Source organism: Marmota flaviventris, chromosome 9, assembly GCF_047511675.1.
Source record: "Marmota flaviventris isolate mMarFla1 chromosome 9, mMarFla1.hap1, whole genome shotgun sequence".
Taxonomy (NCBI): domain Eukaryota; kingdom Metazoa; phylum Chordata; class Mammalia; order Rodentia; family Sciuridae; genus Marmota; species Marmota flaviventris.
Window position 1 is genome coordinate 31,970,522 of NC_092506.1, and position 12,550 is coordinate 31,983,071.

The following is a 12,550-nucleotide window of genomic DNA, read 5'->3' on the forward strand; positions in this document are numbered from 1 at the left end:
TCTTTAGATTTCCAATACAAAAATATTCCAGGTAAAGGGCATGGGTAATCTGAATTGTTAAAAACAGATATTACTATAATTAATAAAGGTATAGTAAGATTTTTTTTCTGTAAAGTTTAAACTTAGTAAAATTAAATTATCTATAAGTGAACATCATAATTGCATTAATTCCTCACATTGTGCTAATTCCTCAAATTGCAAGTTGCAATAATTCCTCAAATTTTATTTTTCAAAACAACTGATGACCAACTAATTCTTAAATACTTGTGAAAATTAACAAAGGACTGGAAATTTGAAGTTTTCAAAAGTATTAGGAAGAGATCTGTGTTTATAATTTATACTTGTTTTACTCTCCCAAATAACCACTTATTTAAATCTAATCAAAATTTAAGTTTAATCTTGATATTCCAGTTATCTTCCCATTCTATAAAATAAAAGTAATTATTAGGCAATTTAAAAAATTTGTTTTCCTTCCATAGCAACTTTTCATATCTTAGCAAAATTCAAATGACTAATTTGTAAGGTAAAAGTAGCTCAGTGTTAGAGCACTTGCCTAGCAGGCACAAGACCCTGAGTTCAATTCCCAGCACCACAAAAAGAAAAGAAAAAGTAATAGCAAATATTTATGATAAACAAACAGCCTATGGTGTCATACATCTGTAATACTAACAACTCATGAGGCTGAGGCAAGAAGAATTGCAAGTTAGAGGCCAGCCTCACCTCAAAAACTTAGCAAGGCCCTAAGCAATTTAGCGAGACCCTGTCTCAAAAAATAAAAAAGGCTAAGGCAATACTCATTACCCAAACAAACAAACTCCAAACAAAAAAATAAGATATACTTAGAAGAATAATTATTAAAAATTATCCTACCCAGTCATAATAGTTTTTATTTTTTGTCTGTGTGAAAAATACCAAGATCTCTCCCTCACATTTGTAGATCCACAACCCTTTTTATAAGCCATGTGTGTTCTCTGTATTATTAACTATTTTTTATCATTTGCCTGTAAGTTATTAAAGATTGATGCCTCTAAAAAGATTATCCTAAATTTTTTCTTGTAATTATTTATATATTCATATTATAGAAATTTTGAAAAAATCATTTTATCACCCTAACATGTATGTTATGTTTTGGTATATTTCTAATCACTTTTAAATATCCTTCTGTTGTTAGTGAATATTAAGTAAATATCTGGTAATTTTCTAGATCGTTGCTTCTAAAGTGTGAGCTCCTTGATATCTTTGTCTTTCTTTGAATAATTTCTGTTAAAAAACAGAAATCTTGGGCTGGGGATGTGGCTCAAGCGGTAGCGCGCTCTCCTGGCATGCTTGCGGCCCGGGTTCGATCCTCAGCACCACATACAAACAAAGATGTGTCCACCGAAAAACTAAAAAATAAATATTAAAAAAATTCTCTCTCTCTTTAAAAAAAAACAAAACAAAACAGAAATCTAGGGCTGGGGTTATGGCTCAGTGATAGAGCGCTTGCCTCACATGTGTGAGGCACTGGGCTCAATTTTCGGCACCACATATAAATGAATAAAATAAAGGTCCATCAACAACTAAAAAAAAAAATTTTAAAAACAGAAATCTACATTTTTTTAACAGTCAACCCAGATGATTGTTTGTACATTAAAAGTTAAGAAGTGTTGTTCTCAACTAAGAGACTAAAGTATTTTGGTGTGGGTTTTTTGTGTGTATACATGTGCTGGGATGGAAGCCAGGGCTTCATGCATGCTAGTAAATACCTACTGTGCCACTGTGCTACCTCCCCAGTTTCTATAAAGGTGTTTGTTTCTTTTTGTGGTGCTGGAGATCAAACACAGGTCCTTGCACGTGTTAGGTGAGTACTCTACCACTTGAACTATATCCTCAACCCAAATGATTTTATTAGGGGTCCCTCCCATGAAAAAATTATATAATATTACTGTTTTTCTTTCTTTTATTTATTTTTGGTGCATGTGGTACCAAGAATCAAACCCAGAGCCTCAAGCATGCTAAGCATGCTCTCTACCACTGAACTATACCCACTGCCCCACAACATACTTTTAATAAATAAGATATACGCAATGTAAGCTTTGCAAAATTATGTGCGTACAATGAATACATTTTCTGTTAAATGATGGAAAAATCTTAGAATTTTTCTTTAGCTATCTGTCAAAATGGATCCCTGTACAAATGCACATGACTATGCTAAATATATTTAAGGATATTTAACTTAGAAGTAAGATAGTTATATATAAATATTAGTAAATACTAATTAGAATTATTTTTAAAGACAAGAAATGGACTAGTGATAGGCTGGCTGAAGACATGGTATTGTCCAAGTCTCACCAAAATGGAATTTGAATGTGATCTGGACCATAAACTTTGCTCTGCTGTCAAGTGAAACCAATTATAATAACTATTGCTCTTTCTAGCTACTTGGAATATGTAGCTGTTCTGAGGAGACAGAATAAAAGGTCTATACTTTTCCCATTCATAGCTTTGTTAATTGGTAAGATTTTTTTTCAGTACCTGAAATGTCTGGATTTTCAATTTTGGGAATAACCCTTCGAAGTAGATGTTAGTGCCATTCCCATTGTCTAAGTGGCAAAACTCATGCTGAGTGAGATTAAGTAGTTGATCATTATTATCAAATTTTTTTATTTTATCACACTATAATTTATACGAAAACTGGATTGATAATACTTTAAAAATTTTTTCAAAATTTATTTTACATGAGCTCTCTTATTATTATTTGCGTTACAATTCTTAATACACCTTTATACCACAATTTATCGTATATTTTTTAGTTGTAGATGGACACAATATCTTTATATATTCATGTGGTGCTGAGGACCGAACCCAGGGCCTCTCCTGCGCTAGGCAAGCACCTACCGCTGAGCCACAACCAGCCCATATTTTTTATTTATTTTTTTAAATATTTATTTTTTAGTTGTAATTGGACACAATGCCTTTATTTCACTTATTTATTTTTATGTGGTGCTGAGGATCGAACCCAGGGTCTCGCACGTGCGAGGTGAGCGCTCTACAGCTGAGCCCCAGCCCCAGCCCATACTTTTTAAAATTTTAAAACAATAAATAATGTTTTTTTAAATCATGAGATTTTTTTAGCTGCTGTGGTAATGCCATCAGTGTTGGCTCTGTAGAGGAGTTCTCGAATGAAATTTTTGATTGAATTAATGAGTGTCAACCAATGGCCATCTAAAAGCCAAAGAGCCTCTATTAGTTAAGAGTGTCTTTTTTTAGACATTTGTTGTACAAATATCAGTTGAAGAAATAATTGTTGAAACCAGGACACAGGACCCATTTGTATAGGGGATAATGTGAAATTATTTATAAATATAATTTTAATGAAATACATAAATGAAGTTATGTAGTTATAGAACAGTGTCTTGTCTTCAATTCTTCCACCTTTATCACTGCCAACCAAGATCTTGCAACCTTTTGTAAATTTCATATTTTTCTCTATGTTTATAAAATCATCCATAAACATAGGATTTATTTTTGTTATTTTATAAGGATGGATTATGTTATACACATTTAAATTTACTTTCTGTAAGACTTTATAAAAAATCCTTCCCAATTACCTGGTATAGCTCTAATTCATTTTATGTGAGTACGTAATATTCCATGATATGATGCATCATGATTTATTAAATGATTTCCCTATTGATGAATATTTACGTGTGTGTGCGCGCGCGCGCGCTGTACTGGAGATTGAACCCAGGAGTGTCTACCACGGAGATACATCCCCAGCCCTTTTAATTTTGAAATAGGGTCTTCCTAAGGTACTGAGGCTGATCTCAAATTTGTGGTCCTCCTGCCTCAGCCTTTCTAGCTACAGGCATTACAGGCATGCACTACCACACCCATCTTATTGTTTTTACTGCTACAAAGTGTGCAGTAAATAATCTTGCACAAATATGTTTAAATATTAATTTATTGCAATGAGATAGAGATTATGGATTAAAAGGTATATATATTTATTTGAATAGCTGTTATTTTCATAAAGCCTTTGATAATTCATGTTTTACCCAGCAATGTTTGAGATCTCTTTATCTTTCATAGCTTGGGTAGTATTAATATCCTTTAAAGTTTTGACCATCTTGATGAGTATAAAATGATATCTATTATTTTGTCTTTCTCCCCTTAGAAGATTGTACCTACTGCCATATGGATTTTAACCATTTTCATTTTTACTTCTGGAATTGCCTACTTATATTCTTTGCCAATTTTCCCAGTGGGTCATTTTGGTTTTCCAGACCACTTTTAAGAAGTGTACATAATCTCATCTGCTTTTAGAAAGCTGGTAACTTGAATTCATCCTTTTTACTGTCACTCTGAACTTGGCCAAACTGTGGATACAAGAAGGCCTCAAATTCTGTGGGAGTCTCAAAGAAGAGTGCTGGCAAAAAGCCTAGTGCAAGGTCTAAGAAGCTTACTTATATTAACATTTGGACCCCTCAAATGCTTTTATTTATTTTATTTATTTATTTATTTATTAGTTGTCGATAGACTTTTCTTTTATTTATTTATATGTGGTTGAAAATTGAACCCAGTGCCTCACACATGCTAGATAAGCATTCTACCACTGAGCTACAACTCCAGCTCCCCGGCTTTTCTACCCCAGAGTAATGTTGATATCATTTGTCCTCTAGGAAACTAAAACAGAACAGAAGAGGCAGGTTGAGTCCTCCCTACTCTTTTTTTTTTTTAATTTTTTATTGTTGGTTGTTCAAAACATTACAAATTTCTTGATATAACATATTTCACACTTTGATTCAAGTGGGTTATGAACTCCCATTTTTACCCCATATACAGATTGCAGAATTACATCAGTTACACATCCATTGATTTACATATTGCCATACTAGTGTCTGTTGTGTTCTGCTGCCTTTCCTATCCTCTACTATCCCCCCTCCCCTCCCCTTCCCTCCCCTCCCCTCTTCTCTCTCTACCCCCTCTACTGTCATTCATTTCTCCCCCTTGTATTATTTTTCCCTTTCCCCTCACTTCCTCTTGTATGTAATTTTGTATAACCCTGAGGGTCTCCTTCCATTTCCATGCAATTTCCCTTCTCTCTCCCTTTCCCTCCCACCTCTCATCCCTGTTTAATGTTAATCTTCTTCTCCTGCTCTTCGTCCCTACTCTGTTCTTAGTTACTCTCCTTATATCAAAGAAGACATTTGGCATTTGTTTTTTAGGGATTGGCTAGCTTCACTTAGCATAATCTGCTCTAATGCCATCCATTTCCCTGCAAATTCTATGATTTTGTCATTTTTTAATGCAGAGTAATACTCCATTGTGTATAAATGCCACATTTTTTTTATCCATTCGTCTATTGAAGGGCATCTAGGTTGGTTCCACAGTCTTGCTATTGTGAATTGTGCTGCTATGAACATCGATGTAGTGTTGTCCCTGTAGCATGCCCTTTTTAGGTTTTTAGGGAATAGACCAAGAAGGGGAATAGCTGGGTCAAATGGTGAGTCCTCCCTACTCTTGAGCAGAATTTCTTTGTGGGTCCCTGGCAGAGGACCTATTTGCTGTCAACACCTGCTCCTCAGCTGTCACAGTAGAGAAGGAGTCAACTTTACTATGCTAGGACTGCCAATACAGCATCAGTGGATAGACCGAAAAATAACTGTATATCTAAGGATTCAGTCACCAGAAAGAGATATTAACTAAAAAATGTCAGGACAGGCCCTCAGCAAAATAATGTATAAACATAAAATTCAAAGTTCAGTATAAACAGAGCAAAAGGTTAAATGAAGGAGAGTGTCCCATGGAGACTTAAATGAGCCTGGAAAATCTGATGGACAGTTTATTTTAAAATCATTAGCAAAAATTCAAAGAAAGTTTAGAGATAACAGAACAAGGATAGAACCAGGAGAACTAAGGTGTATAGTAGAGTTCTGGGGTGGGGGACAGATGGAAAGAATGATTTTAAAAAGAAGAAAATTCTTAAGCTAAAGACCTAAATTTATAGGTTTGAAGGGTTTGCTGAGTTCCAAGCAGAATTAGTGATAATAATAAATAATTACTGAGTACTGACTCTACCAGTATTCTAAAGGTTTCACATTTATTAATTCATTGACTCCTCAGAATATCCCTGAAAAATAGATACTACTATTTCCCTTACTCCAATGAAGAAAAAGGAGGTTAAGTGAAACCTAAATGTGAACCTAAGAGGTCTGACTTCAGGGCTAAGTGCCTCAAAGAACAAAGGCATGTGGTGTAAAATTTATGAAAACTGAAGAATAAAATGAAGATTTGCAAGTTCCAGGGAGAAAGAACAAGTTATAAACAAACAAACAAAGAAGACTGTTTCATCTGAGGCAGCTTAAGCTAGAAAGCTGGAAAATTTTTTTCTAGACTACTTGAGAGAAAAAGACAAGTCAGAATTTCTCTAACCAACCAAAATATTTGTTTACCAGAGTAACAATTGAACAATTAATGAAAGTACTCAAAAGATAAGAAAGGGAAACTTAATAGTATTTAATCTTTGCCTTTGCAAGTTTTTCCTCCTGCCTGGAATAACTCCTGTTGTTTAGCAGCCATTTCATCCTTAAGATCTTAATGTTTCTCCAGGGCAATCTTTTGCAATTCCCCAACTCTTGAGTTGTTTTGCTCCTCTTAAATGCTCCAGTAGCACACTGTACTTTCCCCATCTTAGCACTTAGCACAATCTCTTATAATGACCTCTTTCTTGCTTCATTTTTTCCATAAAAAATGTTAGCAGATGTGTCTTATTCACTGAGGTAGTCCCAGTACTTAGCACAGTGCCTGCAATGCAATGACTGAGTGTCTAAATAAGTGTAGATAAGATTTGCAGATCATCTTGTTGCTGTGTTCAAATTGTTCTAGTAGGAGCTATTCAGGGAAGGTAAAGCTTTAAGTAGAATTTGTCTTCAGTAGATACATAAAGCCCTATTTGTATATATTTCTGTATTTGTGTTGTGACTTTAACAAAATTTTATATTCACAAGTTTAAGTGTAGATGACTTTGAAAATCCTTATAGAATCAATTTATATCCATTATATAAATTATCCATGTTGGGGTCTAACTTCTATTGTTATTATTAAAGAGCAAGATTAATCAATAAGTGTAGAGGTGAATTTGCAAGGTTGGTTAAAAACTGGTCAAAAAATTAGTCAACAATCCAGAAATAGTGTTTTGATACTCTAAAAACAATGCTAATCCTATGATTATCTTTGTTTCTCTTCAGATTAAAGCTAAAAATTATGACAAGGTTGAAAAGGTGAGTTCTTTTAAATACACTTGTATTTTATGCTGGAATTTATGATTGTATATATAAGACAAATATGGTAAAATATTGACAGTTTCTGAATCTAGGTAATGATTATATAGGAATTGTACTTTATTGATCTTTTTTATATGCTTAAAATATTCACCATAGAAAAATTGGAAAAGAAAAAGAATAATTTTCTTTATCTTTTTTTTTTTAATTTAGTGGTGGTGGGGAGAAAAAAAAGAAAAGCTGTATTCTACTGATCAGAAACATGAAAATGATTTAACTGTCCAAGCTGAAAACCAGAGGGAAATTTTATTTGCCTTTTATTTATGAGAAAATAAATTCTTAGCTTTTTGCAGTTTTAATATCATCTGATGAGGTTTATCCAAGGTGTACTTATTACTAATTGAAAACTTTCCCCAATATCCCACTGAGATGACTTGCAATGTAGTCAGCATTGGCAATTTTTGACAGTCTCTATGGAGACTGGAAAAGAAAAAAAAAAGGAAAGGAAGGAAGGAAGGAGAAGAAATTTCTGAAAGAAGCTGAAATTGTTTTTTTAAGTTCCATTTCATTCATGTATATGTGAAATTTATTTAACTGAATTCTGATAATAGTTTCTTGTATTTCAAGCTATTTCAGAGATGCCTTATGAAGGTTTTGCACATTGATTTATGGAAGTGTTATCTTTCATATGTCCGGGAAACCAAGGGTAAACTACCAAGTTACAAGTAAGTAAAATCAAGATCTTAAGAATGCAAGATATTTTCATTTAGTTCCACAGAAACTAACATCATGTCTTTCTTCCATTTAGAAGAGACTTAAGGATTTAAAGCCAAGATTTTTGGTAGGGGTGTAGCTCAGGGGTAGAGCACATGCCTAGAATATGTGAGATTCTGATTGAGACCTGGGTTCAGTCCCCAATACCAAAAAAATAAACTCAGGATTCTCTAAGAAATCAAGAAAAGTGCTTCAAAAGAAAGCCACTGGTATTAGTCTTACTCTAGAGAATTTAATCACAGAAGGTTTTCCATATTGAAGCACCATGTATTTACAACACCAGACCATTGTGAGAGGCTTGTCAAACGTTTAAAAAACATCTTCACACTTGCTCTGGTACCTCTCAATGCAATGTGCCACTTGATCCAAGGCCAAGGATTGTGTAGTTTAATTCCCCATTATGACTTAACATCACCTACCTACCCATCTTTGCTTAATCTAAATAGTGGACCTTCTTGGATATTATTTTTGTATATAACAAATTATTTCTATGACTAGAATTATATCTTGATTATCTTTTCCTGAGTTATTTCTCCTTAAATTTTACTTTCAAGCTAATAAATCTTTAGATATAAATTACCTCCTTAATGAGAAATCTCATTATTTTCACACTTTAATCTGCTATGTAAAAATTAGGCAATTTAAAGGATATAAAGATAAATAAGACATGGGCCTTCTCTTTGATAGCCACAAGCAGTAGACAAAGGAAATAGTTCATAAATTAATAAAAATGACAAGCTTAAAATAATTATGTACTTACAATGATGTCCTTAATTTTTGTTTATAGAAAAGATTCAAGTGCTATTCTTATATGTCCAGAAGTTAGGTTTTAAATGTAGACATATTTTGATAACACATTAAAAAAAAAAAAAAAAACATGTCTTTCACGTTCATTGCAGAGAAAAAATGGCTCAAGCTTATGACTTTGCACTGGATAAAATTGGAATGGAAATTATGTCCTATCAGGTAAATTTAAAATTTTTAAATATATCACTTAAATTCTATACCCTTAAATATATATACTTAAAGTATCAAGAAAGATACTAACATTTTGTTTTATTTCTTAGATTTGGGTAGATTACATCAATTTTTTAAAAGGCGTGTAAGTATAGTTTTATACTTTATATTTACATTTTTACATAAACAATTGATTTAACTGTAATAATAATGATGACATTTCTTATTCAATCTCAGGGAAGCAGTTGGATCTTATGCAGAAAATCAGAGAATAACAGCTGTCCGAAGAGTTTATCAACGAGGTTGTGTTAATCCAATGATCAATATTGAACAACTCTGGAGAGACTATAATAAGTACGAAGAGGTAAATTAAGCCAGAGTAGTTTATTGCTATAAGCTAAGCCATTTTAATTTTTTGCGGGGTAAGGGGTCCTGGGGATTGAACTTGGGGATGCTCAACCACTGAACCACCTCCCCAGCCCTATTTTGTATTTTATTTAGAGACAGGGTCTCACTGAGTTGCTAAGTGCCTTGCCATTTCTGAGGCTGGCTTTGAAATTTGGGATCCTGGGCTGGGGATATAGCTCAGTTGGTAGAGTGTTTGCCTTGCATGTACAAGGCCCTGGGTTCAATCTCCAGCACCAAAAAAAAAAAAAAAACCTAGCAATCCTCCTGCTCAGCCTCTTGAACTGCTGGCCACTGTACCCATCCAGTTTAATTTTTAAGCATCCTGGATTTGTGAATTCTAGCCTTTTTCATATCAGATAACTGGATATCAGTGTTGCACATTGTATAGGTTTTTTTTTTTTAATATTTATTTTTTAGTTTTTCGGCGGACACAACATCTTTCTTTGTATGTGGTGCTGAGGATCGAACCCAGGCCGCACGCATGCCAGGCGAGCGCGCTACCACTTGAGCCACATCCCCAGCCCTTGTATAGGTTTTTGCTTTGTTTTTTATTTTTTGGTACTGGGATTGAATCTAGGGGTATTTTTTCAATATTGAGCTACATCTCCAGTCCTTTTTATTTTTTCTCTCGGCAATAGAGATTGAACCCAAAGGCCCTCTGCCACTGAGTTATGCCCTTTTTTTGTTTTTGTTTTTGCTTTTTTTAATTTTATTTTTTGGTATTGGGGATTGAACCCAGGGTGCTTAACATCTGAGCCATGTCCCCAGCCCTTTTTATTTTTAATTTTGAGACAGGGTCTTGCTAAATTGTGTAGGGCTTCACTAAGTTGCTAAGGCTGGCTACCTCAGCCTCCTGAGCTGCTGGGATTAGAGGCATGAGCCACCATACCTAGCCCTTTTTATTTTGAGACAGAGTCTTGCTAAGCTAAGGTTGGCTTTAAACTTGCAGTTCTTCTGCCTCAGTACTCCAAGTCACTGGGATTACAGGTGTGCACAACCATGTCTGGCTGTTTTGTTTGGTTTTGTTTAGTTTTGATGGTGGGGATCAAACTCAGGGCAACTACTCCAGGAAAAATATAATTTTTGTAATGCTCTTTGTGGCAGAGATGCTGGGATTGATCCCAGGGCCCCTTACATGGTAGATAAGCACTTCATCACTTAGATATATTCCCAGCCCATTTTTATTTAATGCTAACTCATATCTAAATATTCATATATACACATACTGTGCTTGGCCTTCTGTGAAAGGATGTGTTTTTGGAATTATTTTTCCTGTAGTAATGATCAGTTGCTATGCATCTCTTTCACTTAATTCCAGTGAAGTGATTAATTATTGGTTTTAGTTTGTTAGATGTGTGGCTATATCCACCAAAAATAACAATAATATGTTTTTGGTTTTTTTTTTTTTAGGGTATCAATATTCACTTAGCTAAAAAAATGATTGAAGATCGGAGTAGAGATTACATGAACGCTAGGCGTGTAGCAAAGGTATGAAATTCCATCAAGCCATTTATTTATTTATTTATTTTGAGTATTAGACCATTTAATTCTCAAACCTTCATATACATAATATCTTTTACATAGTGTTAAAATAAAGAGGAAAATACATTTTCATACAAACAGAATTTTAAGTATACATTGATAGACTTTTCAGATTATTAACCAAGTTGCTAAAATTTGATTTACATTGTCCTTAAAGATGTTCAACGATAAAAAATATGGAATGCTTCATGAATTTGAGTACCATTCTTGTTTAGGGGCTGTGTTAATCTTCTCTGTGTTGTTCCAATTTTAGTATATGTGCTGCTGAAGTGAGCACAGCGTTTATTTTAATAATTATCAAGGCTGTCGTTTATAACAAGGCCTTTCCTGTCTGGTGTTTGTTACTCTTGATATTTCAGTCATTAGCAATCTTAACTAATGTAAATAAATCTCAGTTGACTTCATCACATCTGTCTGAAGAGATGATATATTTGAAATGAAATATTTCTTTGCAGACATGTTAAGGACAAAATAGAACAAATTGGATTTAGAAGAAATTATTATTTAGAGAAGGTTAAAACAAGATTCTATCTAGAACTAATACAGTGGCTCATATTCTTCCTTGTGCTTGGTCTTCTGTGAAAGGATACATTTTTATATTTGCTTATATTTGCTCATCAGAAAACTGTACTATTCTGCATTCAGAGTATACTTATTAAATAACATAGCTCTCAGGGACAAATCTTATAGTGTGCATGTCTTTCCATTCAATAGTATTCTTAGAAGTTAGGAAAAGTAGCCAGTAAGTAATTTAAAAAGATAGCTTCTCCAAAGATGGCAGTAATCCACCAGATCTTCAGTCATGTTATTGGTCAACTAGGATATCCTAGGGAGCAACCTTCGTAGATTACCTCCAGAAAGGGCCCCTGGGTGGTCTATTCACCCACTCCTGGGAATCTATTTATGCATGGGTAATACTCAAAACTGATCATCTCCATCCTCTATATCTGAGTGGTTCCAGTATCACCAAAGAATTTTAAATGCTTCTTGTTTAGGAATATGAGACAGTAATGAAAGGCTTGGACCGCAATGCTCCTTCAGTGCCTCCACAGAATACTCCTCAAGAAGCTCAGCAGGTAGATATGTGGAAGAAATATATACAGTGGGAAAAGAGCAACCCTCTTCGTACAGAGGATCAGACCCTTATAACAAAAAGAGGTAAGAAGATTAACCCTCCTGGGACTCAAACTACATGCCTGTTAGGCCACTTGATATTATCCCACAGATTAGTGAGGCTGTTTTTTGTTTTAATTTTTATTATTGGTTGTTCAAAACATTACATAGTTCTTGACATCATATTTCACACATTTGATTCAAGTTGGTTATGAACTCCCATTTTTACCCCATATACAGATTGCATAATCACATCGGTTACACATCCACTGTTTTACATATTGCCATACTAGTGTATGTTGTATTCTGCTGCCTTTCCTATCCTCTACTATCCCCCCTCCCCTCCCCTCCCCTCCCATCTTTTCTCTCTACCCCATCTACTGTAATTCATTTCTCCCCCTTGTTTTTTTTTTTTTTCCCTTTCCCCTCACTTCCTCTTGTATGTAATTTTGTATAACAATGAGGGTCTCCTTCCATGCAATTACCCTTCTCTC

General features: G+C 34.2%; 1 protein-coding gene and 2 non-coding genes across 3 annotated transcripts in view; 2 read left to right on the forward strand and 1 right to left on the reverse strand.

Moving 5' to 3' along the window:
• Nucleotides 1-12,550, forward strand: part of Cstf3 (cleavage stimulation factor subunit 3) — a 79,911-nt gene that overhangs the window by 49,876 nt on the left and 17,485 nt on the right. The window contains exons 4-10 of the mRNA XM_027936531.2: nucleotides 7,230-7,262; nucleotides 7,890-7,987; nucleotides 8,936-9,002; nucleotides 9,104-9,138; nucleotides 9,231-9,357; nucleotides 10,812-10,889; nucleotides 11,939-12,101. Of these exons, the coding sequence (XP_027792332.1) occupies nucleotides 7,230-7,262; nucleotides 7,890-7,987; nucleotides 8,936-9,002; nucleotides 9,104-9,138; nucleotides 9,231-9,357; nucleotides 10,812-10,889; nucleotides 11,939-12,101 (601 nt within the window). The remainder of the gene's footprint in view (nucleotides 1-7,229; nucleotides 7,263-7,889; nucleotides 7,988-8,935; nucleotides 9,003-9,103; nucleotides 9,139-9,230; nucleotides 9,358-10,811; nucleotides 10,890-11,938; nucleotides 12,102-12,550) is intronic.
• Nucleotides 7,604-7,742, forward strand: LOC114093865 (U4 spliceosomal RNA). Its single transcript, XR_003582951.1, has one exon. It is a non-coding gene; the product is annotated as a U4 spliceosomal RNA (small nuclear RNA).
• LOC114093847 (U6 spliceosomal RNA) lies at nucleotides 11,114-11,220 on the reverse strand. Its single transcript, XR_003582936.1, has one exon. It is a non-coding gene; the product is annotated as a U6 spliceosomal RNA (small nuclear RNA).